This window comes from Struthio camelus, chromosome 1 (assembly GCF_040807025.1).
Source record: "Struthio camelus isolate bStrCam1 chromosome 1, bStrCam1.hap1, whole genome shotgun sequence".
In the NCBI taxonomy this organism is placed as follows: Eukaryota; Metazoa; Chordata; class Aves; order Struthioniformes; family Struthionidae; genus Struthio; species Struthio camelus.
The window spans coordinates 98,417,257-98,444,311 of record NC_090942.1 but is presented as its reverse complement, the minus strand read 5'-3'; the positions used below and the strand labels follow the sequence as shown (position 1 = coordinate 98,444,311).

Genomic DNA, 27,055 nt, shown 5'->3' with positions numbered 1-27,055 from the left:
TAGCACAGATAGATAGATACAAAACACTCGCTGGAAGAGATCTGGCACTGAATGTGGAATAATGCGACCTGTCTTTTGAGGGGAAGGAAGCCCTTAGTGTTCAGCTTAATTTAATCATTGATTTCCATAAAGGTGGCTGGGGCCTCTAGAGGCCACATCTAGCTCATTCCAGAGAGGTCAAAAGAACATCAAAGAACTATGTCAAGACAACAGCTATGGGAGGAGGATGGCAGACAAACATGAGGGGAAAAAAAAAAAAAGTAAGGTGGCTTGAGGGAAATAGGTGGAGGCTAGATAGAAAAACATCCCTGCCTACCTCTTTTTTTGTATTTTGAAATCTCCTTTACCCTCATTGCTTAGTCTATCATTTCTGCTGCTAGAAAACTAAAAGCCTTGTAGCAGGGGCTGAGTAGTTGCATGTGCTTCCTCTTCTCCCCTGAGGGGAAAAAAACTGCCATCTGCAAATTCATATCTTTTTTTAGACTGGAAGTAGAAATACCAAGAAGGCTTCCTTCTAGGTAAACAGCTTTTCTAAAAACTGCCAGCCTGGTCTTGAGTGTTTTAAAGCCAGCCTTAATAAAGGTTAGTTGCTCTTTTCAGCAAGAGCAATGGAATAAGGAGGCTTTCACATGCAGTTGATGGAAGTTAGTCTTTGGCAGGGAGAACGTATTCAGACATTAAGCAACTCTAGCACCTGTCTTCTATAAGACTGTGGACAGAAAGACTTAATTAGTGCAGTGAATTTTCTAACCCTTTGACTGACTCCTCTCACAGCCTTTTAAGTTGAAGACTGTCAGAGAGCAGAATTAAAATCAATTCAGCCATGATATTAAGGAAGTAGTAATTTTTTGTTTCTGTTTTAATGTACGTGTTACTACACCTTTGCTTTAACGAAACAGTAGTGCGCATCACTTCCGAAATAAACAGGAATTGCAACAAGGAGAATTTAATACATATAGTGTATAGAGGAGGCACATGAAACAATGCCTATTACAAATTCTTCTATAGTAGTAGTTCTGTTTGGCTTCCTCTTGCACTGTCCTTAAGCAGTACAGAGCAGAATCCGGCCTCTTTAGTTTAGCATGTTAAAGTTTTAGCTTGCCCTGCCCAGTTAGAAATTGGGCATTTACTAACTCTAAACTGATCGTTTAGGCACATACAACTAAGGCAGGAGACAGGTGGAAAAGTCATGCTTCTAGATTATCTGATAATTCATTGAAAAATTCAAGATACTAAAGGTGGCTTCGCAGGATTTCCACAGATAAGAAGGTCGCCATCTCCACTTCCTACAAAAAAAGCCCCAGAAACTTACTTAGAAAACAAAGGAGATAACAGTACTTAAAATCGTGATGCCTAAATCAGCAATGTTAACTGAGTTGAGATGAGTCAACCTCTATCTTTGTCCTACTGTTAAATACTGTTTAAAAAAAAAAAAAAGAAGTACGAGAGGAGATATAAAAGTCAGCTCAGAAGCTATATTTGAATTGAATCGTAGAATGACACCACCACGGGTGGCTTGCTTTTTTGTTTTTTAATTAACTAGCACATTTAGCAGTAGCCTCTGGAGCAACTAAGTGAAGGAGACCTGAAGACAGAGGCAGCAGCCACTGTGCCACCTGAGCCTTTTGCATTGATACGGCTTCAGTTTTTCACCTCTATGCCATAGAGATCATAACGCTTCTGGTTCAAAATAGGGATTTGTTGACGGATTTCTGCAAGTTTCTTCAGATCTGGAGGGGGAAGACATAGCTATTAGAACAGAGTCAAAAAGGCTGGAAAGTGTACAACTTGCTCTGAGCAAGACAGGAAACAAGAAGCTTTCATGGAGGACGTTTCTGTTGTTCATCACAACTGGGCAGCCAGGGCTGAATGAAGCCTGAACTTTGTTCTCACCTAAGGTAGCAGCAGAGACTGGAATAGTCTGGTTACGCTGCTACTTTTCTTGCTTTACTCTAGAAAAGACAGGGAAGGGAATGCTGCATCGTATGTACCTGCATGGGGAGAGACAAGCCCAAGACTCCCAGCTCTCTTAGTCTCATAACCCACACTCAAGAGAGGAATAAAGTATGAAAAAACATACCAGCTTACCTATGTCTGTGTACAGAACCGTTTCTCCGGTGCCAGCTTTGGCTATGACTTCACCCCTGCAAAATTAAGCACACTTGTTCAGAGCATTAACACAGAGGTAGCAAGGCGTCAGTCCAGTTGCTGTTGTCTGTGTAAGAGGGAGTTTCTACCCGTTGAGATCTGGGGCTGTAGAGACAGCGCTGTCCTAAAAATAGCATCATAATTCCTAATTCTTGCATGATGGAAATAGCTTCCAAGTTTTCACACGACATATACATGCTTAAGCATGCTTCTGAAGACCAAGAAGAAAGAACCAAATATGAGAACCAATGCAACTGACCGTGGAACATACCTTAAGGGGAAAGAAACATCTCCAGCAGGAACAATCATATTTGGTAAGGACTAAATCTGTCCCATTTCAGATCCTACTGGCTTTTAACAGGAGGAGTACACTTTATACTCCGCATGAGCTACGAAACACTATCAAGTCTCTACTAGGAGCAACATCCTTGCTCTCGTTTATATAAAGTTAAAAGCTCTAGACATAGCTAAAAATACTTTACTTTGCAATTGTCTAGGAGAGCAACATGAGTGGAATGATTTATTTGGAAGAAAAATAACTGGCTGAAGAGTTTGTTACTTTTACCCAGGGCCACTCAGGTGCATAAGAGAAAATTATTGCTGCTTAAGTCAGAATGTGCTTGTCTGGTTGAAGACATCATTGTTCTTTCTTGTATCAAAGCAGTGCTGTTCTTTGAGGAAGTTTTAAACAGTTTTGTACAGTTTAATAGGGTTCAGTTCTGGATAGACAGTTATCACAGTGCATAGTATATAATGGAGTGAATTTCACGGACAATTTGAGAAGATCAGCTTAACAAACACTTAATGCTGCTAAAGTAGCTATGTGCTTCCAACAAGAATGCATATTGTTAAACTAGTTTTCTGGCTAATTAAAAAAAAAAAAGATTTTGTAGGCTTACTGCACCCTTTTTTGTCACTTCGGAACACGAAATGCATCTGTTTGTTTGCTGCTTTTGCTATGTGAAAAGCCACTTAGGAAGCAAGGGCCTATATCAAATTCTGTAAGTTGGACACCCCTTAAAAAAACGTTCCCAGGTGCTTTTTACAGGAACTTAAGACATTTTTAAGAGTGGGCAGAAATGTGAGACTGAAATGTCACTGTCAAGTAAAACACTTTTTAACCAAAAGAAGATGATTGATTATTTTTCTGAACTCACCATGGATTTACTACAGTGCTGTGTCCCCAGGCAACATAGGATGCTTTTTCATCTCTAGCAGGAGATGCAGTAGCTACATAGACTTGATTATCAACAGCTCTGTGTTCACAGAAAGATGGAGAGAGAAGGAAAAGTCAGTGATTTTTTTTTTTTAAACTACCACTTACTTAACTAAGCAGAAGAAAAAGAAGTCATGCTGAAGGGGTGAGCTATGCGTCCTTCTGAAGAGTAGCCAAAATCATAAATGACGAACGTCAGAGAGAAAACAAAGCTTGGAAAGAGAAGGCTGTAGCACCTGCCCCCAGAGTTAGGGTTAGAATGAGTTACATTTTTTGTTCAGGATGTAGCAAAGATGACTGAAGCTTACCAAATAAAAAAATTTGACTTAATTTAAGACTTAAGAATCCTGCATTCAGGAATCTCGGGGTCTGTTTCTATCTTTAGTTAGAGTAGTTCTTAAATGCTTATCGCTGGCTCATGCCTCTTCTGTCTAAATTTTTGCTCCTGAATGGTGCTCAAAGTACTACAAGGAAAAGGACCTTTTAAGGGCACAGCTGTGGGCAGAAGGGCTGAAAGGAGTGAAGGATAAGCATCTCCTGCTTTCCTCCTTGACAGCAAAATTTGGTGTCCCACACAAGGCCTGAGGAACAGTGTAGCGCTGATAGCACGGTGACCCTGCAGCACCATTTAGGCTGCACGTGGTTTAGCATGCAAGAGCAGTTCACTTCTGTATGCTAAAACCCCCTAAGGGACAGGATCATAAGCTGTTAACTTAGTTCTTACCGCCCCCTTTGTAGTAGTTCCCAGTGAGCTGGTCCTGTTGTCAGATTAAAAGCCCCTGGATATATCAGCAGCTGGCAACCTTGAAAGAAAATTACAAAAAAGAAAATTACAAAAGAAAAAAGAAAAAAAGAAAATTACAACCCAACTATCATTAAGGGGAAAATGGTTTACCCTACAGCCACCCTTCATGCTGGGGGTGGTCACGGCAAACTTTCTTTCAGTGTTTATTGCCTGACTTCTGTCCACAATGGAAGAAAATTTAGCCACTCCTTGCATGGAAGAGATGATTACTTATGTCAGCAGAGCCCTGTGACACATTGTCAAGTGTGGGGCCATGTGAACTTCATCCATTTCCACTGCTCCATCAGCAGATGTATAGCAGGAGACGATTGCTACCTTACTCAAGGAGAGTAGATACTCATTTGAATGATGAGGTCTCAAGCTGCATTTTGTATTGTTTGTGTTTAATATTAGTGCCTGATCATGCACACAGATTATTCAGTATGTACCACCCTGAAACAGCCTTGTACAGTTCAGGCCTTAGGGCTAGCCCTGCTCCACTTCATTAGGTGACCCAGCCTCACCTTTCTGTCCGTAGATTTGAGCCAGCTCAGCAAATCTGATATCATAGCAGATGCCCAGGCCCACTTTACAGTATGCTGTTCTCAAAAAACAAGAGACGACAAGTCATATCGCTGCCACAAGTACACAAAAGTAATCACAAGATTCCCTTAGCCATTCTGCCAGCTATTAATTAACATGTGTCACAGTAACAAGAGGAGATAGGTTTAAATTTGTTTCCTTATCTGCAGCAAGCACTGGCTGTTTGAGGGTGAGAATTCATTCATCATAAGGGCATGTCCACAAAACCGTGTCACGTGAAGTCTTTGTGTAATGCTGTATTTCCGTCTTATTTAGCTGCAAGCTTTTCAGTGATATGCAAAGAAAAGAGCGCACTCACTGCTCTGCATGAACTAAAGAAACCGCAGTTACACGCTTTCTTACAGTGTGCACATTACAAGGAGGAGGAGGAGGAAGTGGCCATGGGAGTTCAGATTCTTAGGAGAGGGCAGTTAAGGGGACATGATAATTTTTGAAGACAGCAGTAGGTGAGTTACATTTATCTGGTGTGGTAGATGCAAGAATGTTGAAATAGCGTTTATAGTTAATTGTCTCCATTATTGTATCAGCCTCACATGAAACAACATGCTAGTGTAGGAAAAGAATATAAGCCTGTTTACACAGGTGTAATTTCTATAAAAAGAAAAAAAATGTAGTAACTACTCTTATTAAAAATCAACAGAAACTTGTTTGTTAACGGAAGCACTATGATGTATGCTTCATCCTTTTCTGCTCCTCTGTCCTTTTTCAATCACATTGCCTTTGAAAAGAGTTTCAGAAGTGAATCATACACTTGGAACAAACTTAAACTATGCTGGCCATGTTGGTCAAATGCCTAATATAAATCCAACAATCTAAAAATCCCTGGGGCAGGGAGAGCCCCAAAAAAACTGTTTCAAGACTGACTGTAGTGTCACTGTGGTAGCGTCCCTCAAAGAGAAAGCTTGTCTTTATACTCACGAGTATCAAACATAGAGAAACTATTCCCTGGACTCAGTGTTTCAGACTCTTTGAACTGTATCTTCCCAGGAACATCAATGTCAAACAAATGAATCTGTAATTAGAGTGTTATTAATGACAATTAATAACAATTTCTGCGCTTGGTATTTGAGCCTGTTTACATTAGACCCATGTATTTTCTCATCAACCTCCTCTAGACTACTCTCTTGCCAGGATCCCAACTAACCATTGCTTAAGATTTAAATCATCTTTAGGGGATTTCACAATCAGTTTTCTTCTCTACATGTCTAAAGGTGTTTGGGGAAAAAAAAATACTGCGCATTTTAAACACCACATATAATCCCTGTGTACCAAGTGATGCATATATCAAATGTTTATATTGTTTACCGGGTAGAATGCCCAGTCAGAATGCCCAGTCCTTGTCCCGTGCAATAAAAGACATTATGGAACAATAGCTAAAATATGTAACAACTTATTTGTAGGATGCATTCACATCTTCAGGGAAAGAGTTCCTGCAAAATAGCTATCTTTCTTGATTTAATGAGTAATTTTGACAAAGAAAGGCTACATATTAAATGTCTTGAGCTTGTCAGGACGATCGTAGTGCAATATGCTAACGCACGTGATAACTCCTCTCTTACAAGGTTCGAGTCCCATTCCTGCCAAACTTCTGCAGAAAGTAACCTCACAAAGTCATGTAGTTCCCGTCACTTCAGGTATGCAGATGTGTCTCAGCGTCTGCAGACGGTCATTATCTCTTCCTTGCAATGGAGAATCCTGTTCCTGAGTGGGACCTCCTAATACTGAAGCTGTTTTAGAATTATTGTTAGTTTCTATTTATACAGTGCAAGCCTGTATTCAACAAATACAGGTTGCAGGGACTGGTGTGGTACAACAGAAGGAAGAAAACGTACTATTTCAGAGAGCTGTCTAATAGCGTAGCAAAATGCAGAATCAATTAACAGAACAAATCAATACCTACACCCCAGAGCTATTCTGCACCACCTCATTTGTTCCAAGTAACCTTGCATTCTCTCATCTTGAAACAACCATGCTGATGTTCACCTAAGGAATGATACCTGTATGCAAAGCCAGATTAACAGGAACTACAGTCTGTGTTTATGGATAGTAGGTTGTTTCTCAGAAGGCACAAAGCAACATCCAAGTGGAAGGAAAGAGTAAACAAACACCACAAACAGTAAGCACAACTCAACTACAGAACTTGTACACAGCCCCTTGGACTTGTCTACACAAATGTACGTATTTTGTGGGCTATAGGTATAAGAGCAATCTTCATGATGACAGAAGGGCCAAGTCCATTGGGAACTTGAGGGAAAAAATCCTGGTCCTACTGAAGTGGCACTAGATTTTACACCTAGACCAACGTAAACGGGTAAGCTGAGTTGGATCAGGATTTACTCTTTATAACAATTTTCCCAGCATTTGGGACAAGCCAATTCAGCCTTCTGTGCCCGACCATCTCTATCCAAAACAAGTCTATGACCATCTTTGACAAAGGGTATTGTCATGTCCCAAAGAAAACCACAGTACACTGCTTATTATTACTGCAAGATTTTACTGTTCACATCCTCTTTAGGCACAGATGAAGTTACTCGTGCCTTCTAAAAAGAAAATACGGTATTGTTTTGGGGCAACATTGCTAAAGGATATTCATACCAATAAGAAACCTTCTAATAACAATACTGTGCCATCTTACCTTCCTATGCTTTGCCAACATAGCACCATCAGGCCCAAAGACAGTACACGTATTATATAGCTTTCCACCATCCTCTTCTGGAATGGATCCTTTATTAAGACAAGAACAAAGATTTTGCACTGTAACATAGGGAGTTTTGATGCATCTGCACAAACAGACATTGCCCATTTTTCCCCTGAAGGAGATGTCATGAGGAATAAGCTACCTCCAACAAGATATATGCCACACTCCTTTGCAACTTCTGAGAGCTTGTGTGTTGATTCTCCAGGGATCTTCTCTGCATATTCCTTGAAGTACTGGGTTCCATAAGGAGAGTTAAAACATTCCTAGAATTGGAAAAAGAATGAAATAATTAAGTTAAAATCTGATAACACTACTGCAGGCAGGTGTACTTGGCCTTTCCAACTCCTCTTCTGCCAACATTCTCATGGGATCTTCAGCTTTACAGGAACTCACTAAGCAACTCTGAAAAAAACAGGGAAGCAACAGAGAACGTAACAATTGGAGACAACGTGGTGGGTGAGCTGATGTGAGCACGTGCTGGACAGAACACGAGCTAGGAGCATCAGGCGAGCTGTTAGTAAAAGGGCTAGCATATTTATCAATCTAGACTTAGCAACATTACGAGGAATCTTCTCAGAGCAATGAACCAAGTCCCACCTAGCTCATCTGACAAGTTACAAGCTAAACAGATCCTTTCAAAACTGTGAAATTCTTGTGCTCACCCATAGCCTACATTTTCTTCATTTTTTAAAGGACCTTTTCAAAACATGGATTTCTCAAAATCTTTTGCTAAAACAATCCTTTAAATACCATTTCCCCACAACACAGTCTTCTGTCAGTCTCTAGTTAAAGATTTGCTATCCCTCAGAATGAGGCATGTAATCTTTAGACAGTAAAATTAACAGTGGTTTAGATGCCTAATCTAGGTGGCTAGTGGTATTTGAGATGTCCAAGATAGTCAGACCTTACACTCTGCATTACATTTGCCAGCCCTGTATGGATGTGAGACCCCCCCACCCCCACTTCTCCTCTAAAGGAATACAGCTGGAGGCAGGCCACAGATGGGCTATTAGACAGCACTGAGCACCCACTCTTAGGCAACAGATTCCCCACCCAAGCATGTGCCTTGGTTGTTACTCTGGCTCACGGGGGGGGGGGGGGGGGGGGGGGGGGGGGGGGGAGGTGGCAGGAATCAAGCTGGGAATAGCACAATAAACATTTATGCCTTAACTGTCCAAGCAAACATTTTGAAAACTACAGTAGATCATTCTGAACTAGAAGATCTGAACCAAAACTGGATGAGTTTTTGCCACATGCACAAAGCACAAAAACCTGGCAACAGGCACCAGCTAATTCATGGCAGAATTTGTGGATGGAAGACCGAGAGAGGAGGTCTCTGCAGACTGTCAAATGAGTTTCTCAGGCTTCTGAAAGCTGGAGTGCGCTTCAGGAAAATGAAATAAATACCAGCTGCCTCGACCTTCTTGCCACCTGCAACAGCAACGCGGATGGCAGCAAAACCACAGGGCTGTACTGTAAGATAACGCTGGAACGTGACTGCACACTGCCTGCACAGCTCTCCTAGTCCTGTGCTCTCCAAAGTGGGAAGAATGCAGGAACAGATCTTAGAATTCCTTAAATTAATTTCTAGATTCAAACAGATTCTGTTGTTATTTCTTTATCTATAAATACTACAAATCATTTTTGTCCAACACGTCTCCAGGTTCAGAAGTGAAAAAACTTAACACAAGGGCAGCACGTCACAGGAAAACTGCACTATAAACATGCCTCTGCACTATAAGCTCAGTGCAAGTCTCTGTGGAGGGTGACTTTACAACAAATAAGGGGAGGGAGGAAAATATTTCATGCCTGCCTCCTAGTGGCAATAAGAAGTTTACTTCCGCAAAGCCTGTGAAAGACCCTGAGCCTCTTTGAGAGGACTTACTCTATACACATAAAGTATCATTAGCAAGATGACTATATCTCTACTAAACGGGTCCAGAAACATCAACATTTGCACGTGTGACAAATCTGGCAAGTAACGGATAATCTCAGTGTAGGAGGCCCAGACAGAATAATCAAAGGTCATATGTGCAATACCAGAGCTGTGTTGGTACAAAGCAGCAGGGAAGCTTGCTTAATGCTTGGCCTGTGACAGCAGGAAGGAGAAAATTCTTTGTGTAAACCATTCACACCTAAAGTTCACCCAGTAATGAACTTTGCACTCCTGAGTCAGATGCTGCAGGGCGCAGGGGTGAATAATGTCCCCCAGAAAGAAAAGAAAAAGCTCACAGCTGCACTGGGAAGGTCACCTCATTGCCAACACATTCATCCGTGTAAAAAATTCAGCAAGGCAATCAGGGGTGAAGTCCAAAAGGTAGATCAGAACTGGTCAGCAATTTTAAGCGCAGATCATGTTCCTACACAAGGATGTCACACAAGAAAGGTGTTTTGATGATAATTCAGCCACAAACCACCACTGAAATCGTCTGAAACTCTATTCTGTTTCTCAGGCACTGCCTAATCTGAAAGGGATGTGGCAAAGAGAGATTACTGGATGCCTGTTTTCTTTCATTTTCACATTTATTCTTTTGCTGAAAAATCACCTTTTCCTAAATTCCAGCACAGAAGGCTTCTGCAAAAATTCAGACCACAGTCTCACTTTTATGATTCGGAACAAACTAGTCAGGGCTGATGGAAATGCCTGGGATTTAAAGCAGCACAAACTTCATCAGAATCTTGTCCCACCAAAAAAAAGACAACCTGCTAGCTCCAGCCAATTAAGTCTCTTTGCTGCATGCCACTAGATACAACAAGGCACATTCATTCCTGTGTTCTTCTGTTTTGGAGCCTATTACAGTATCCAAGCATACCCAGAGAGAAATGGGAATATAAACTCATGAGCAACACTGGAAAAAGAAGTTTCCAAGATTTTGAGGTACAGGAATTTTAAGTTTAAGATTTCTACTCACAGGTAGAGCCACAACTTTTGCTCCTTTCGCCGATGCTTCTTTTACCAGTCTGCAGGCTCGCTGCAGGTTATCCGATTTGACGGCAGATACCTGAAGCTGAATGAGTGCCAGACGGAAGTCTAATGATAGAAAAGAAACAATTAGCCAGTGAAATCCCCCAGGTAAAACGCTTCAAAATTTGTATTCGTTAGTAGGTGTTGAACAAAATAAGTTTGCATATACCTGCTACTTCCAACTCATTCAGTCAGTTTATGGCTCTGGAAACAGTCTCTGAACACGGGGAAAGCATTCAAACCCAGGCCTGCCAAACACGGGAACCATACGCCCGTGTCACTTGGCTCAGCTCAAAGATCACACAGTTCACATGCTAGTAACAGCATAGATCTCACTAGGATCCTAGGAAGTATCCAGTCCAAGCTCTCACATAAGATTTTGTGTAATGGTAAGCAGTACAGGGAAACCACTAGCAACCTAGACATGCTTCTTCCTTCCTAACTTGCTACATGCTTTGTAGTGTATGTCTTGGTTGTGCCCATCACCTGATGAGCACTGCATCTCATAACATGCTGCTAGCAAACTAAAAGGCTGAGATAATTCCCAAAGCACCCAAATAAGGGAAGGGTTTGCTTTCATTTGTCAAATGTCACACCAGGCCTAGGAAATGGATGCGAGGAGCAATCAAACAATAGAGGTAATGACTTTACTGATGATTTCTTCACAATGCAGTTTCTAGACAAGGGATAGATACAAGTGTATCAACACTGTGCCTATTGCAACAAACAGGATTTTTATTTGCAGGAGCCTTTGAATTGCAAGACCTGGAGAGATCAAATCAAGTTTTGGGGGCACCCCTGAGAGTAGCTTCCACGAATCTCCTAGCACTTTGGACTTCAGGAAAAAACACTTCCTGATCAGGTAGAAGTGTCTGCTTTTAAACAGAAATGTTCTGGCTTCATAAAGAATACCCTAGGTTTAAAGCGTCTCTCTTCCGAAACCTCCCATCATACAAAGGCAACTATGGGATAAAGCAACGAGCAGCATAGCCCCTACAGTCAGGGAAGCAACAGGAACGGATCTTGAGGAAGACTCGACTGGGTCAGGAACAGCCAGGCAATGTCTTTCCTCCAGGCTTCAGTTCTCAGTTCAGTAGCTAGAGTAGCTGATTTCGTAAAGTGAGGCAAATGCTCAGTTTGTGATTCTGCCAATACTCACATGAGAGACTGTCTGAATATGTGGCTTACTGTGTAAACAAAGTTTACTGAGATTGTAAACAGAGGAAGGTGTAGTCAGCCATCTCCTTTAGATAGCCATAGTAGTAGTATGTCTAAGTCTTTTCCTTTGACAGTTTGAGGGATGCATTTCTGCTCAGAGAAATCAGACTCAAAGATTTATATTTCAGCATAAACTCACTTTGCAGAAAAGCAAAAGAGCATCTACTAGATAAAATTTTAACTAACTTCCCTCCCATGGTGAGGGAACACCATTTAAATACCAGTGTGAGAAACTTCAGGAAATCATCCATCTTCATTTCCCTGTGCCTCCGGCTTGCAGTTTGTAAAAAGGGTAAAATTAAAGTTGCCTCACCACAGTTATGTGTTGCACCCAAAGTTTTGTGTTAAAACGTTGAGATGGATGAGTAACAGAAGTAGAGAGAAACGTGCAAGAGTGCTGTGGAGGCACAAGATCTCTTCTTCTGGCCTGAGCTGCTTCAAGAACTTCTTTAAAAACAGTCCTTAGGATAAATCTACAGCCACGGAAACCACCATCAGGTATCAGCGCGTCGGAGTAAAACATTACTTCATTTCTGTACCACTGCGAAGCACGTTTTCTTCGTGGAAAGCACCAGAAGCTTAACAAGTCTGATTTGCGATCAAATCTCTCGATAAGCTGACTAGGGAGAGACCCGCGCCACGCAGTCTCCGCCAGTCAAGCATAAGAGCAGCCAGGCCAGGCCAAGGCCAGTCTCATCCGCTCCCCGTAGCACTTGGCGCCGATGAAGGGCCCAGAGGCAGCGCCGCCGGCTGCGGCCCCTCCAGCCCGGACCCCGCGGGGGATGGGGAAGGGTACGTGAGGGGAGTAACGGTCACTTCGCGCCCGCGCGCCCCCCGCCACTCACTGGCCATGGCCCCGCGCGCCGCCTCCATGCCCGCCTCACCGCCCGGCTCCCCCGCCTCGGGCAGGGCAGCCGGCGGGGCGCATGCGCGCCAGGGCCCGCCCCGCCCGGAGGGCTGCTGGGAGGCGTAGTTCCCCGGGCGCCGCTGCTGCGCCATCGCCGTTTCCCGCCACGGGCCGGCGGCCCAGCCCCAGCAGGAAAAGGGGCGAGCGGCGGAGGCGGGGGGAGGAGCGGGGAGGCCCTTGCGTTACGTGTCGTCCGCCCTCCCCCCTGCGACAGTATCGGCCCATTGCCACAGTTGCTTTTCCCTACATACGTGGATATGCTCGGCCTGGTAAACCTTCCGCTCCTATTTTTCTCGAATTACAAATGTTTGCGCTTTTCTAGGCAAAGGGTGATCCACCTGCTCCTATATATATATATATATATATATATAAGCTATCACACATGATCTTGCTTAAAATAATGAGACTCGTATTATTGCTTTGAAGTCGAGCTAGTTTCTTGATCTCATCTCGCAGCCCCTCCCGCAACCGGGTTTGGCGCGCCATGTCGCGGGGGAAAAGCAGACCTCGCTTGCAGAGCGGGATCGAAGCCCAGGGGCAGAGAAATACCTCAAGGCCCCCAAATCACTGCCGAAGACGTGCCCGCGCCTAGCCTCAGTGGCTGACAAGGACCGGGGCGTACTCCTCCCCTGCCCGCTCTGCACTTGAACCAAAAAAAGTGAATTTCAGCTGAAAAAATGGGAAATTCAGCTATGAATTTAGCCCTGCCAGCACTCTACAGGGTAATGGGGTGACTGCTTTCCCAGCTGCACGTAATCCTCAGCTAGGGGGTCCCAACAGCAGATGGGGCAAGGAGAAAGCGAGGCGTGCGAGCCAGGGTGAGCGATCTCTCACACACTCCAGGTTGAGCGGGAAACACGCGCAGAGCCGAGATGAAGGCTGGGAAGTGAATAAAATGCACCAACTTAATGTGCTACCGTTATAACTCCCCCCCCCCCCCCCCCCGACAAAACAACTATTCCATTTGATTGAATACAACAGCAGTGAAGGGAACAGCCTCATGCCAAACTGCGTGCGCCCTCCCTTTTTTACCTGTGCCCCACGGCAGTACAAACAGCATGTATAAATATACATTTTTTTTTTAATAGCACAGCTTGCAGGGTTGCAGGCACAAGGAACAGCTTGTCTCCTGAGTTCAGACAGCATTTGGGGCACAGCACAAAGAAAGAAAGAAAACAGTAAAGAGGTAAACAGGCCTTCAAGGCCAAAAACAGGCTAAAAATCCACTATTTCCTGTGGCACAGAGAGAGGCAAACAGTGTATTTTTCCAAGTCTCAAAACAGTAATATCTCAAAACATTAAATATGCCCCAGAAGAACAAGTTAGCACGCTGTCATTCCTTCCTCCTCACAACGGGGAAGCTTTTCAGCAATTCAGCAGACTACTCCTACTTCAAAACAGCGGATACTTGGCGGAGTCCACAGTTTTCAAGCCACAACTGAAGCGGTTGGCAGGAAAAGCTGTAACGTGCTTAAGACCCACTGCCAGGCCCTAACTGGAACTGAACTGAAAGAGCAGCAACTATTCTTTCAGTACATCCAGACAAGCCACTGCAATTAAAAGCTGCACCTCCCCAGCCTGACGGTATTTTTGGTGGATAACGTATGTAAAGTTTTGCACAAATTCTCACGCGGACCAGAATCTAATGGAAATCTGTGAGACAAAAAGGCATAAGGGAGCATGGAGACACTGACCCTGCTTATAAAACACATACAAGAGCCTCCAACTGTCAGGAAAGCTCACTGTGAGAAGAGTCTTTTCTTTACTACTACAGACCTCATGTTTGTCACCAAAAGAGAGTTAAATAAAGAACGAAGACCCAGCAACAACAGCAGCTGTCGTCTTATACTCAACAGAGACAGCGGTACATTGCAAAATAAAACAGAAGCCTGCAAACCTCTGGCAAATAATTTTTAAAAATCCCTGAAGATGAAAGAGACGGGAAGTAGCATACTGAATACCTGGATTTTGCTTTTCAAAAGCTGCCACACTTCAGGACTATAATTGGAATTTCTGTTTAGCAACGTGAGTTTTTTAAGTAACATACTAACTACAGATATATACCATGAGGCAAAAATAGCCTCTAAACTGTGGGTAGAGATACATAAAAGAAAATTTTTTATAGTTTGGACTGAGCTTTGTGTCAAAAGGAATCTGTTGACAATTTGCACATTACCTACAAAATTATAAATAAATAACCTCTTAGTGGTTTGTATTACACATTTCTACACAGAAGAGAAGATTTTAAAACAACAGAGTTACTGTAGCTTTAGTTTCTGTAGAGCTAAAAGGTCTCCTTTGTTGACCTGATATAAAAGCATACACATTACCCACTTTCCACATTTAATATCCAAATATGCCTTATTGTTTAACAATTAAGAGTACTTTTCACTACAAGTAATTAGATTCTTCAAGATAATGCAAACACTTCAGCTACCTATTAAATAATTACCCCTCTCAATTCCCCTCCCAATCGGTCACATTTGAAAAATTATCTTTTTCCTCACACCAACGACTAGCAGAAACATGTTACCATCATTATGTCAACGTTTTCATAATATGAAGCTATGATGCTGAGAGGTCTGGAAATTACACAGCAACCTTCTGTATGATTTGTCCATTTGTGAACTCATTTTGACTTTGCTATGAATACTGATGATGGCTCATCCAAAAATGTTCAATAAAACTAGTCTAAATTCTAAGTGGGCTATATACTTACATGAGGTGTGCTGACAGTAGCATCCAAAATCAACTTCTCTCACTCCAAATATCAAATTCACTTCCATTTAAAAAATACCTTTAGGAAAAACTGTTATTAGATTCACAGAAGTCACACAATATACAATGAAATGCTTTCTGTAAGAACAAGTTATGTTCAAATTGTACTGGTTTATTTACAACTGTATTTTATAAACAGTAACACAAACATCTTTACATGAAAAAAATCTCATTGCTGAAGTAGGCACAGAGTCAGAGACTCCTCAGGAGACTTTCAGAAGGGAGTAGGAAGAGGAAAAAGTAATACAACAGCTGCAGGGGAAAACTATAAATACATGAGCATTGGCCCAGGTGCAATTTCATGCAAATATCTTTAACAGTTCAAGTTCTATTGGTGTTTACTCAGATACTAAGAAAGAAAGAAAGAAAAAAAGAGAGAGAGAAAGAAAAAATTAGTTCCAGAATTAAGGTGCCCCAGCTTGATTCCTACTAAAATAACTTAGAAGAGCTGTTTTTTATAAAGGTCAGTTTCATTTAGCTTATCTCATTAGATTGTACCAATTCATGGGTTTTGACTCAAATACTCAAAAGAGTCCACAGAGGACAGCTAATCCCAGTTACTGTTATTCCACAGTTTTTCATAATTGCCACATCAGTCTACACAGAGGTATTCCTGGACTGGGCTTGTTAGCAAGAGAACCGCTCTTGGATCAAGTGGAAAGCTGCAGATATACAATAACATAGCTGCCAGTTCTCAAATACTACCTTATTTAGAAAATCATGTTAGTTAAAAGAATATAAACGTATGATTGAATCGATGAAGGCAACAGGTAAGGAATACATTTATCGCAGGCACACAGCACTTGACTCACTGTGTGCATTAATTTTCTTGTGGAACACACCTTCAATAGTTCAAACTGTTTTTAAAAAGTCTAATTAATATCTTAGACATTTCACTTCCGAGGAGACAGGTAACCTGTTTTCAGCTGTTATGTTCTGTCACAAAGCATAAACTCCAATTTCAGTGCATACATTCACTTTTACATGAGAAACTCTCAACCTACAAAATGTAAACTTTTGCATAATTACAAAACTGCAACCCTGTAGTAAGTTTATTATTGTGTACAACTCAGTTTGGTATTTGAAAATGCACTTATTTACCAATTACAATTATTTAACCTAATAGGACATCTTTAAAAGTTAATTTCACAGTATTTGCTTGCATTTTTTAATTCGTCTGGAGTTCGAGATGCACTTAACCAGATTCCAATCATTTTTAATGAGAAGGAAGAGGTATTTCTAAGATTCTATCTGCTTTGCTTACAAACCTGGGTGTTTTTAATCAACCCTTGATACTACCCAGTAGGCAAAAATCAAATTTAGAGACTGGAGGCTACGGAGATATTTTACTACCAGATGTCCAAATCATTTAAGACGGTTCTGTTTACAACCGTTTCTCCATAGCTGACAGTGCTGCATTCCTTTAACGTAGTCATATGAACCCAACTTCATTCTGCACCCTCTCTTACAAAGATACAGATCACTTATATTAAAGCTTCTTTACAAACAAAACAAACTGACCTTTATAATAAACATTTCTGCAAAAAGAGAATATATTAATCAAAAAGAAAATTTAAAAGAACTGCTCAGAAATTGATAATAATTTACCCTATCTTAAGCCTGCTACTCAGGCACTCCCATCAGCAAACAGAAAAACTCTCTTAAGTTAGTATTCAGTTGGGAAGCTGTCAGTCTGTGTCCACATACAGTATCTTAGTTGCTTCTTCTTTATAAACCGTTCTTTGCAAAGTCTTTAGATATTAACTCTCCAAGGCATCCAATACTTTCATGATCTGTTGTTTTATGGCTTTGGTAGCATCACCTGCATTTGGAATCAAATACCTTAAAAACAAAACAAAAACCCCATTAATTTACTATAAAACTGTGTGTATAGGCTTCACAATTCTTGTCTTGATGTTTCCTCCAGGGAAGTCTGAAGTGGAAGGAGGAGGGGAAGCTACTAAAATGAAAACCTACAGAGGATATAACAGTTATTTCTAATTAATACTATGGAACATGAGTAGGTCATTCAGTTGCCACCCTCCCCGTTCTATATTTGCTCCAGTCAATAAAAGAGTGATATTCAACAAGTAGCAAAGCTTTCTGCAACACAGATAATTTAGCTGTGGTGTCTGACCTTCTACCAAACTCATTTCACTCTGAGCAGCCAACAGGAACAGAATAACTTTCCCAGTGAACTAGGACACTCATCTCCCACTTCTTGTGAAAACAGAACACCCACTGCATGCAGTTTTCCCCAAGGAAGAGGAAACGTATAAGAAAGCAACCAACTGTGCTAGCAACTTTGTTAAATCACTGCTGAAAACAGCGATTGAGTGGGGCTAAAGAAAAACCCCAAAATACCCAATTTCCCGCCTGCTCCCAATCTTAGCTACTCCCATGCTGAACACGGCAATACCTAACTTTCAGGAATCAGGTTCACGGAGAGGGGTCCAGAGTTTGACGTTGGGCTTCTGGACTCTTTATACAGTGCATGGCAAGAGTTAGATGCCTCACAACAGAAACTACAGAAGAGAGACCTCTCTCTTAAATCCCATACTTCACAGATTTAGTCTTTAGGCTGCAAGTAGCTGCCCACGTTGTTGTCGTCATTTGAGACGTACTACAAAAAGCAGACACTTGCACACACCCCATTCCCAACAATGGTGGTTGCAGACCTTGGAGTCCACTCTCTGCTGTGTGTGGTAACTCTCCTCACCCTGCTGACAGATCTCTTCCACATTCTAGTGCGCATTAGGATAACTGCTCCCGAATAGAAACTTACTTTCAAACCCAGTTCTGGGAAGTATAGCGTGCCTCTGATTTCCAGTTGACAGCATTCTGTGTATCGTCAGCCTTCGTATCAGTGCTACAGGCATCGCTTACCTTTCAACTGCCAAAATTTCTATGCCAGAAGTATTGCTATTTCCATATTTAAAGGTGATCAGTTCTGGGTGCTTCTTCTTGGATGTGATTTTGACTACCGAGTTGAGTGCCTGGCGAGACTGTATGTAAGCCAACCCCTTTCGTGACGGAATCTCCCTCAAACAGTACATATGGGTTGCAGTTACGAGGAGATGACTTGAAGGGAGAGAAAGATATAAATTATATTTGCTAATTAATTAAATATCAGCTATTTAGAAAGTTAAATTCCACAGATATGCTACAGTATGAGGCAGATAAAAAGTTTTCAAGTCCAAGAAGCCGTCTTATTCTTTTAAAATCTTTAATTTAGAAAGGTCTACAAAATACTTCAGATATTCAAGTATGGCATCATGCCACACTTGGGAGTGACTTCCTGTTCCTGAAAATAAGCCTGTGCACGTTGAGATCATTTTTCTTACTATCTTCTTTTAGAAAGCAAAACTTTGTATTATATTTTGTATGCAATTAACATTCTATAGCACTACAAAAATAAGAAATGTTATAGTGAGTAACATTTTGTTCTAGGTTGTCTCGCACCTTCATTTTCCAGTTTAATATCAAGAAATAATCTAACAGTGCAATAATTAAAAAATATGTACATAGACAGACATTTTCGTAAAGTTTGAGACTGACTCCAGTACCTGGGAAACATATGTCCATTTTCTTTTACTTCATTACAAGGGAAGTTATACTTCACATCGGGTTTATTTATCCACGTCTGGATGTTGACAACCTCTTTTCGATCATCATCTGACATTGAGGAGCTATCAATTTCATCTGTTTGGAATGGGGGAGTGGTTAAAGGAAAAAAAAGAAATTATTTTCACATGATGTCAGATAGCTTTTCAACTCTTTTAAAGCAATAATAGCTATTTGGGTTCAAATCCAGGGTCCATCTAGCTCCACGTCTTATATCTAGTAGTGCCCATTAGAAGACGCTTAAAGGGAATAAAGAACAAAGCATGCATACTTGATATTTCGCTATTAATTCTTTCTCAGAATACAATTATTTTTAGCTCAGGTGATTTCTTAAGCTTGTATGATTTGCCCATTCACTAAACTTCGATAGATGTCTTCTGCCTGTACTTGTCTAGCCTTTCATTGAACTCACGTAAACTTTTTGCATCCTGCAACACTGACAGCTTTTGGCAAGGTGTTGTCACCTACTTTCCAGGAAGACCTCGTTTTGTTTGTTTCGAGATTGCGTACTTCATTTGATGGCTCCTACTTTCTTGTATGAGAAGAAATAATCATCAGCTGATCCCTGTCTACCCTCTCCAGACCACTTACCAAGCACGATTTTGCGGCTCACTTACCATTTCCTCCCCTAAACTGTCTCACAGGACAAAAGTCATAACGTACTCAGTTATTCCTGTTATGAAAGCCATTTCACACCTTTGCTCACTCTTATTATCCCTCTCTGAACCTTCTCCTATTCTCACATACCCTTTCTGAGACAGAGGATCAAGATACACACAGTATTCAACATGTGGGTGAACCACGGGTTTACGTAGTGACATAATGGTCTCTGCTTTATTCCTCTGTTCCTTTCCTAATAATTCCTAGAATTTAATTTGCTTTTCTGTCTGCTAATGAGCACTACCTATCATCAATCTATCGTCGCATTCCTTTACAGACACAGTCAGAACAGTCTGTCATTTTATATGTGAAACTAAAACTTTTTCCCACATCTGTCTCACTTTACATTAATCTATAACAATTTCACCTGTCATTTCATTGTCCAGTCACTCAAACTTACAAGTACTTCCGCAATCCTTCAGCCTGTCTTTGTCCTTACTACATTGAATTACTTTGGATCATTAGCAGAAGTTGTTACCTCAGGGTTCACCTCTTTTTCTAGGACATTCAAAAATATATTTAAAGGCAAAATTTGCAGCACAGACCTCTGTGAAAAACCTGGAGCTTTTAAAAGTGTTATCACTTAGTTGCAAAATGCTGTTGTTGTGTCTAAATTGGTGGAATGTTATGTTTGCACAGTACTGTTAGTACTAAACTAGAAGAATTTAAGCAATCTAGTTATTTAGAGCGATGAATTATATGAAATCCATAGAATTTGCCCCCAGAATTAACTTCCAGTGACAACTCTTTAGAGTGTCTTTTTCAAAGCTATTTTTCTAAACTTTATCAAAACATTTATTTCAAAGCAATTCAGAATTATAGCCACACATTTGAAAAGGTATTCATTGAAAATACACTATAAAATTGGAAAGACTGGAACAAAACCCACCCCATTTAACTGAAAGAGCCCTACTAAGACTTCACAAAAGCTAATTATATTAAAACAGCTTCACTTTTTGCATTCTTCTTTACTCAAATAACATATATTTCACTTTCATGCATGTTGGCTTTGCCTATACAAATCTCTGCAATTGTTGTTCTTATTTAATGAGCATAATAGTGCTTTTAAAAATAAATGTAAATAGAAATTAGCAAACAACCATTACTGAAAAGATGTTTTAGACGATTCCTCTTTAAGGACCTGGTTTTCTGAAACTGTGTAGACCTTTTAGCATTCATAATCTCTTGTGGCAAAGAACTGTGCAATTATATGCATTTGGAGAAGTAGCTTCTCAGTTTTGAAGCTTCAACTGGCTAGTTTCATTTCCTCCTTCCTAATTCTTATAGTAGACAGACAGTGATCAGTTGTTTCTCATCAACTTTATTTAAATCAATTCAGATTTTATAAACCTCTGTCATTAAACTTCATGAGTTATTTGCTTTCCAGATTTCAGATTCCTAGTCCAGTTACGTGTTTCTCATGTGGAAGCTTAGTATGTCTTTTGGTCACAGGAGAAGAGCTACATATGAGAAGATGATGGCTGGGAGCGAGCTAGCGCTACCAGAACAGAAGCACAACAGAAAAGTATTAGCTCTTCACCATTCTAGCATTAGCGCTTGTCTCCAAAAAATCTGTGTGAAAAGGATGGTGTTCAAGTTTTCCCTGTAATTTTTCAACTAGATCCAAAATAAATAAATACATAAATTAGAAATTGCGTGCAATTTCTATGACATCCTACTGGCATATCCAGAGATGAATCAATTCTTAACAGAACTGATGCTAAGAAGCACAATCCAAAACATTGGAGAGGTGTGCACACATTAGTCATCTTACTAAGTCTAGCTCCAACTATATTTTATGACATTCAGATGGTTATGCAAACTGCCAATCCTACATATTCAACCTGCGATCTACCAGTTAAAATAGGTCCTTTACATTTTGCTTACTGTTGTGAATAGGAAAGGTACAATAAGATCAGTGCAGAAGAAGCAGATCTTTACTAGGGAAATATTGAGTGAACACACAGTATCCACTAGACCATCTGATTCCATTTGTTCCTGTTGGCTGTTTAGCACCTACCACAAAATCTTTTTCATTTAGTTTGCTACTATGTGTTTGAACAGTGAGTTTCTTTTTTCATTAGCCCTCAGGCACCACTGTAACAAACATGATTAATAGTTACAGTTATAAAAATGCCATCTTACACGACAAAGATGCAAAACAACATGAGTGCACTCATGATTTAGCCCAACTTAATGAATTTGTCTAAATGAGTTAATCTAGGTAAGAGGAAAATCTCCTACTGTACCAGTATCATATTCTTCTTCATCTCCAATGCTGAATACTGGTTTCACACCACGATAGGGCCTTCCTACTCTGTCACTGCTGCTGACATGTCTGCAAGCAACGGAAAGGGCAGGAGAAAACAGGGGATGGGAGGGAAGAAGAAAAGTAACTTTCAGACTGATGGCATAATTCCTGTAACAACATGTATTAGCAAAACAAACACATCTGTGCAACTGAAAAGGACACGAGAATTTCATAAAGCTGCCTGCAAGGAAGCTGGGACTGACCCATCAAGCAATTGGGTTAGTGAAATCAAGTATTTCACAATTAGTTGGCAAGGCTGAGTACTGTAACAAATAAACTGAAAAGCAATACTGCTTTGTTTTCAATACTACTTCTGATCACCTGCTCAAGCTGCAAAATACGTTAGAGATCTGAAATCTGAAGAGATGCTATGAAAACGTGTAGTGCCAAAGTCTGAATTCTGTCTGAACTATTTCTGGACATCCAGGGCAGCTTTGCAAAGATGCCAAATTGGTGTGGAAGAAAAGTTGGAGAATACTAACTAACAGGTCTGGAAGTTCATTTTTTTTCTGGCAAATGGGTCATTCCTGAGAGAGTTTTTCTTAAAAAGGTAACAAAATACCTTAACCATTTCAAAGCGGTATTATTAACCATGCACTGTAGTGTGAACTCCGACTTCCTGTTCATTACTTCAGCCCAATCCTGTAATCTTTGGTCAAACGATCCCTACTGGGGATCCCAGATTCGCTTGGATTTCTGCACATATTATAACCGCAAAAATAGATTTAAATCTGCTTCTACAGATCATGTTACATGGCACATACAAATAGCGTTCTGAGTCTCAATGTTTGACAGTAACAGTTGCCAACTCTTGTAATATTTTAATGCTCCAGCTCAGAGTGCCGAGATTAAATAAAAAGACACAGCTGTCATGTTAAGGCTTCTGACCCTCCACTGCAGAGAAAGAACTGAGAAAAATGAGAAAACCTAAAGGTTCAGAAAGCCACAAAGTAATTGCTGGGGAAAAACAAACAAAAAACAAAAAACCCCAAAAGAAAAACAAAAGTTCATGACTGTAGCCTTTGGAACTGGCAACATGTAATAGTTAAAAGCAGCAGCCCATCTACCCTTTCAATTTTCTATAAACCTTTTTTCTCCCTAAAATCTGTATTCGTATTTCCTATAAAACAGGAACAAGGGCTTACAGTTTAAGTGAGTATGTTCACATACTCCAGTTTTACATGCTACTGCAGAACCATTTCTCAAGCCTGAGAAGCTGCTTCTTTAGTAATATATAAAGAAACGCGAATACTCCTGTATATCTGAAAGCACATTTGAAAGTTAAAAAAGGATCCTACATTTTATATGGCTAAATTTTACTAGTGTAGACAGAACAAGGAATTGTTAAATAGGAAAAAAACAGAAATGCATTCTACAAAATACAAAAAAAATACACATACAAAACCATGCTTATTAGTGCTTAAGACAATAAGCATCAATGACACTGACAATTCAGGAGGGCAGTGCTTCTATATGTAGATCTGTGTAAATAGGGACTTGTTCTAGGAAACTAAGGGTTAAAAAAACTTAACCATAACCAATTTAGTAAGACGACGGATGTCTAATTAGGGTTGCATTGAAACACACAGACAGGATTTAAGAGAAGATCTTACTGGCAATTTATAGAGCAAAGCTAATCAAGACAACAGAAAGGAAAAAGCCACTTTATACAAGCCTCTGAACATCTTAAACTAGAAATGAATCTCTCTTAAGCTGTTTGCATGGAAGGCCATCATTAAATTGCTGATTTAATGCAATTCTGTTCAGTGTTAAACCTGCAAAATGAAATTTATTGGTAATAAACACAAAGTGGATCTGATGAATGGGAAAAGAATGTCATTGCAGGTTTTTTAGAACTGCAGTTTTAAGAGAAGAACAGTCTTAATGATCCACAGTCTGAGCGTATTAACTTATTAATGCAACTTCCCAATGGCAGAAGATGACCAATCTGAGTGACAGCAGCAAGTAAAAAAAAAAAAAAAAAGGTATAATCTAATATATCAAAATAGTTATAAATACAGCTTCAAGTGTCCTTCAGTAATTGAACATAGGTATAAAGTGTTTCAAATGGGAATTTTACACTTTATTACTGCACTCTAATAATCAGTCAACAAACAGGAGGGAAAAATTCCCATGAACTTTAGGATTTTCAAAGTAACAAAATACATATAGTGCTGTTGGGATATTCCTACTTTTCGAAAGCATTTCAGTTAGCAGTATTGTTATTTTTGCACACACAACAGGAATTCTGTTACGCATAAATCGTATCTCAAAGTATGTGCAAACTATATGACAGAGGAACTGGACCAGAATTCCTGAAAACCCCAACAGCATTTTAAATCTGCATTAATTCTTCCAGCATCAACCTTCATGCTTTTCAGTTGATAAGAGTCAAGAGCTGTGGTGAAAAGTTCCTAAATTGTAAGTGAAGTTCCCAAGTGATCATGCATGGGCTCAAGGTTGGGGAATTCCTTCATTTATCACAAGTAATTTTATATGCACTCAGAGTCATATTTCTTTATTTCTGAAATAATTATGAGGCAGTAATTCTGAGACAAATGTGAGTTGACCCCACCATCGTGTGAAATGCAGCAGTTATGTGAACAACATGAGGGAAAGCTGAAACGTGTATTCTGCTTTTCCCAGTAACGAGCATCTCTGTTTCTATCAGCATATTCTGCCACCATGTGCTGAGAAGCACAGAAATTCCAGATTTACAGACAGAATTTCCTATGGCTTCCTGTTGCAGTCTAACAACGTAAGACTACCTGTAAGCTCTGAGGACACTTTATGAACAGCTTGTTACAAGTCCTTTTTTGTAGTTGTAGTCTCTCTTGTTACAGCTGTACATCCCTTAAGCCAAAAATCTGTTCAATAATTGCTTTTGGCTTCTTTCAGTAGTACAAGTACAAGTAGCACAATAAAACGCAAATCAGAAATAACAAGTTAAAAAAATAGTTCCATAGAAAGTAATAGTAAAGAAAACAGGAAATAAAAAAAAAACAGTACAAGAAAAGAAGAAAGCACTGCAAATCCATTCTTTTTCTTCCTCTAGTCTCCAGACCAGTACTTGTATAACTTGTATAGCTTTAATAGATTTTAAAAACCTAAATTGATGTAAACATCTCTGAGCAATTTTGTCAGTGTAACCAATGCTTATAAATATCGCGATGCCATGCTAAATACGACAAAGGTGGTTTTAGTCAGACCGCTTTACTTATCAAGCTTACCGCTCCAGGCTTGCTCTGTCTGGCCAGGGAATATTGAAAGGTATTCTACAGTATATTGGGCAGAGGACAGAACAAAATAAAATAATTACCAAAAAAAAAAAAAAGTTTAAAGGAAAAAAATCTTATAAATAATACAAATGCTCTGTATCAACATTGTTTTCTAAGTATCTTCTCCAGGGAGGACGCTTATAAACAAAGACAATGCTGTGCAATACCTAGGCACAAGGTAGAGAAATAGCTGTAAAAATTCTATCAAAATATGCATTTTTATGTTATCTTGAACTTGAATTCTTAGTAGAAGTGTCACTACCAAATGCTATTTAAGAAACTTTTGCCTCTAATTGTGAAATTAAAATAATTTTCCAATAAAAAAGGCAGGCAATGATGAACTGTATAGTGACAGTCTGTACTTTTTGATTAGGTGCAATACTGCTTGTGAACTGTAGTTTGACACATATTCCACATTCCATTAACAAATAAAAACTACCTTCATAGATTCTACAGCACCAATGTCTTAGCAACATACAACTCCAAAGCCTGCGTTTTTTAAATAACAGCTGCAAAATAGGCTATTGCTTAAAACTTTGACGGATTATAGCTGTTATTATTTTGCCTATTTAAGGTAAGTATTTAGAATGGAGATTTCCAACTTTGAACATGTCTTTTACCAAGTGCTCACATTCTCAATCCCATCTCTACTTGCAGATATAAAAAAATGAGTTAGAGGGAATTCTGGGTTTAAAGATAAGCTTTGTATTAGGACTTGAAATTGAATAATTTTGAAAATTGTAACTTCAGTTTGATAGGATGAGGTAATTATGGATTCTGGACTCCCCCCCCCCCCTTTTTTGGCATCTTTCACCCACTCCATGAGAGTTAGGATGAGGAAGAACTGAAATAAAGCAGAAGTGATTCTTCACTTTTCTGACACATTCTAAGGAGAAGTCAAACTAATGATGCAGTGACAGCTTGTGGATAAACTCTCAAATGGATAAACATTCAAGAGAAAAGTCGGCTTACATTGGCTTTGCAATACTGAGCTAACACAGCAGACTTACTATATCGCGACAAAATAGCGAGGGGGAGATCTAAAAGCTGAAAATGAAAGATATATCTTCCTTTTTCCTAATCAGTGTAGTCTTGATGTTTACAAAATAGCCATCCGAAATGGAGAGTTATATAACTCTCTGCTAATCATAGTTAGATATAAATAACCCACCTGTCCACTGGTGTAGATGTATTTTCAATAAAACTAATAACTTTTTCTTTCACATTCACAGATTTAGTCTTCAAAGCAACCGTCATTTTATTGACCAAGGACTTGACTCCTTTTCCATCACCTGAACCATTAGGAGAATCACCCTGCAAAGGTAATTCCTCTCAGGATTAACCATAAAAAAAAAATCCACTCATATTCTTTAATCTCTACTTAGTTAAGAATGGAAATAGACTATAAAATATTAAGCTTGTACTTTTTGGTACTCAATAGAACATTAATAATTACAACATTAGGTATTAAGCCTTACTACTCAGTGCTCTAGTATGCAAATATAGAGAGGAAGGAACTCCACTCAAGCTAAATTCTATACAAATTAAAAGTCAAATTCTATGTAGAACATATCAGCTGTAGACAATAAACAATTTTGAGCTTTCCCATGCCAGCTTTATAGTAATTTATTCCCAGTGCGAAGAAAAGCCAGAAGAACTGTCCATTATGTATATTCTTTTGTAGGACTACCATCTTCTCCAGAGGCTCCTCCTCTCAAGAGGATTAGTGTGTCTAGGCCACTTCTAACTAAACAGATAATATATTCTGAAATTAAGTACAGAACTAAGAACAACCATGATTCGGAGTAATGCATTGCACAGAATAGAATGAAGGATGCGAAGAAAAAAAAATGTAGTAGACCTGG

General features: G+C 39.9%; 2 protein-coding genes across 4 annotated transcripts in view; both read right to left on the bottom strand.

Annotated features, from left to right (window-relative positions):
* Positions 1 to 342: 342 nt before the first annotated feature.
* Positions 343 to 12,639, bottom strand: NIT2 (nitrilase family member 2). The gene is made up of 10 exons (XM_068960431.1): positions 12,478 to 12,639; positions 10,362 to 10,480; positions 7,592 to 7,712; positions 7,387 to 7,475; positions 5,670 to 5,763; positions 4,673 to 4,747; positions 4,089 to 4,167; positions 3,306 to 3,404; positions 2,089 to 2,144; positions 343 to 1,730 (listed from the first exon to the last, which is right to left on the bottom strand). Exons 1-10 carry the CDS (start codon positions 12,629 to 12,631, stop codon positions 1,642 to 1,644), a joined length of 975 nt encoding a protein of 324 aa, XP_068816532.1. The 5' UTR covers positions 12,632 to 12,639; the 3' UTR covers positions 343 to 1,641.
* A 2,619-nt stretch (positions 12,640 to 15,258) lies between these two features.
* The window catches only part of TBC1D23 (TBC1 domain family member 23), a 35,679-nt gene continuing 23,882 nt past the window's right edge, over positions 15,259 to 27,055 (bottom strand). The window contains exons 14-19 of one of the 3 annotated variants that reach the window (XR_011144071.1): positions 26,362 to 26,504; positions 21,851 to 21,939; positions 18,884 to 19,019; positions 18,204 to 18,398; positions 16,926 to 17,159; positions 15,259 to 15,336 (exon numbers count right to left, since the gene is read on the bottom strand). Coding sequence is in view for 2 of the 3 variants with exons in the window: in XM_068960402.1 (XP_068816503.1) it covers positions 17,078 to 17,159; positions 18,204 to 18,398; positions 18,884 to 19,019; positions 21,851 to 21,939; positions 25,143 to 25,187; positions 26,362 to 26,504 (690 nt within the window). In the remaining variant the exon portion in view is untranslated. Of the gene's footprint in view, positions 15,337 to 15,408; positions 17,160 to 18,203; positions 18,399 to 18,883; positions 19,020 to 21,850; positions 21,940 to 25,142; positions 25,188 to 26,361; positions 26,505 to 27,055 lie in introns of those variants that run through there. The other 2 variants (XM_068960402.1, XM_068960409.1) reach the window with 2 other exon arrangements.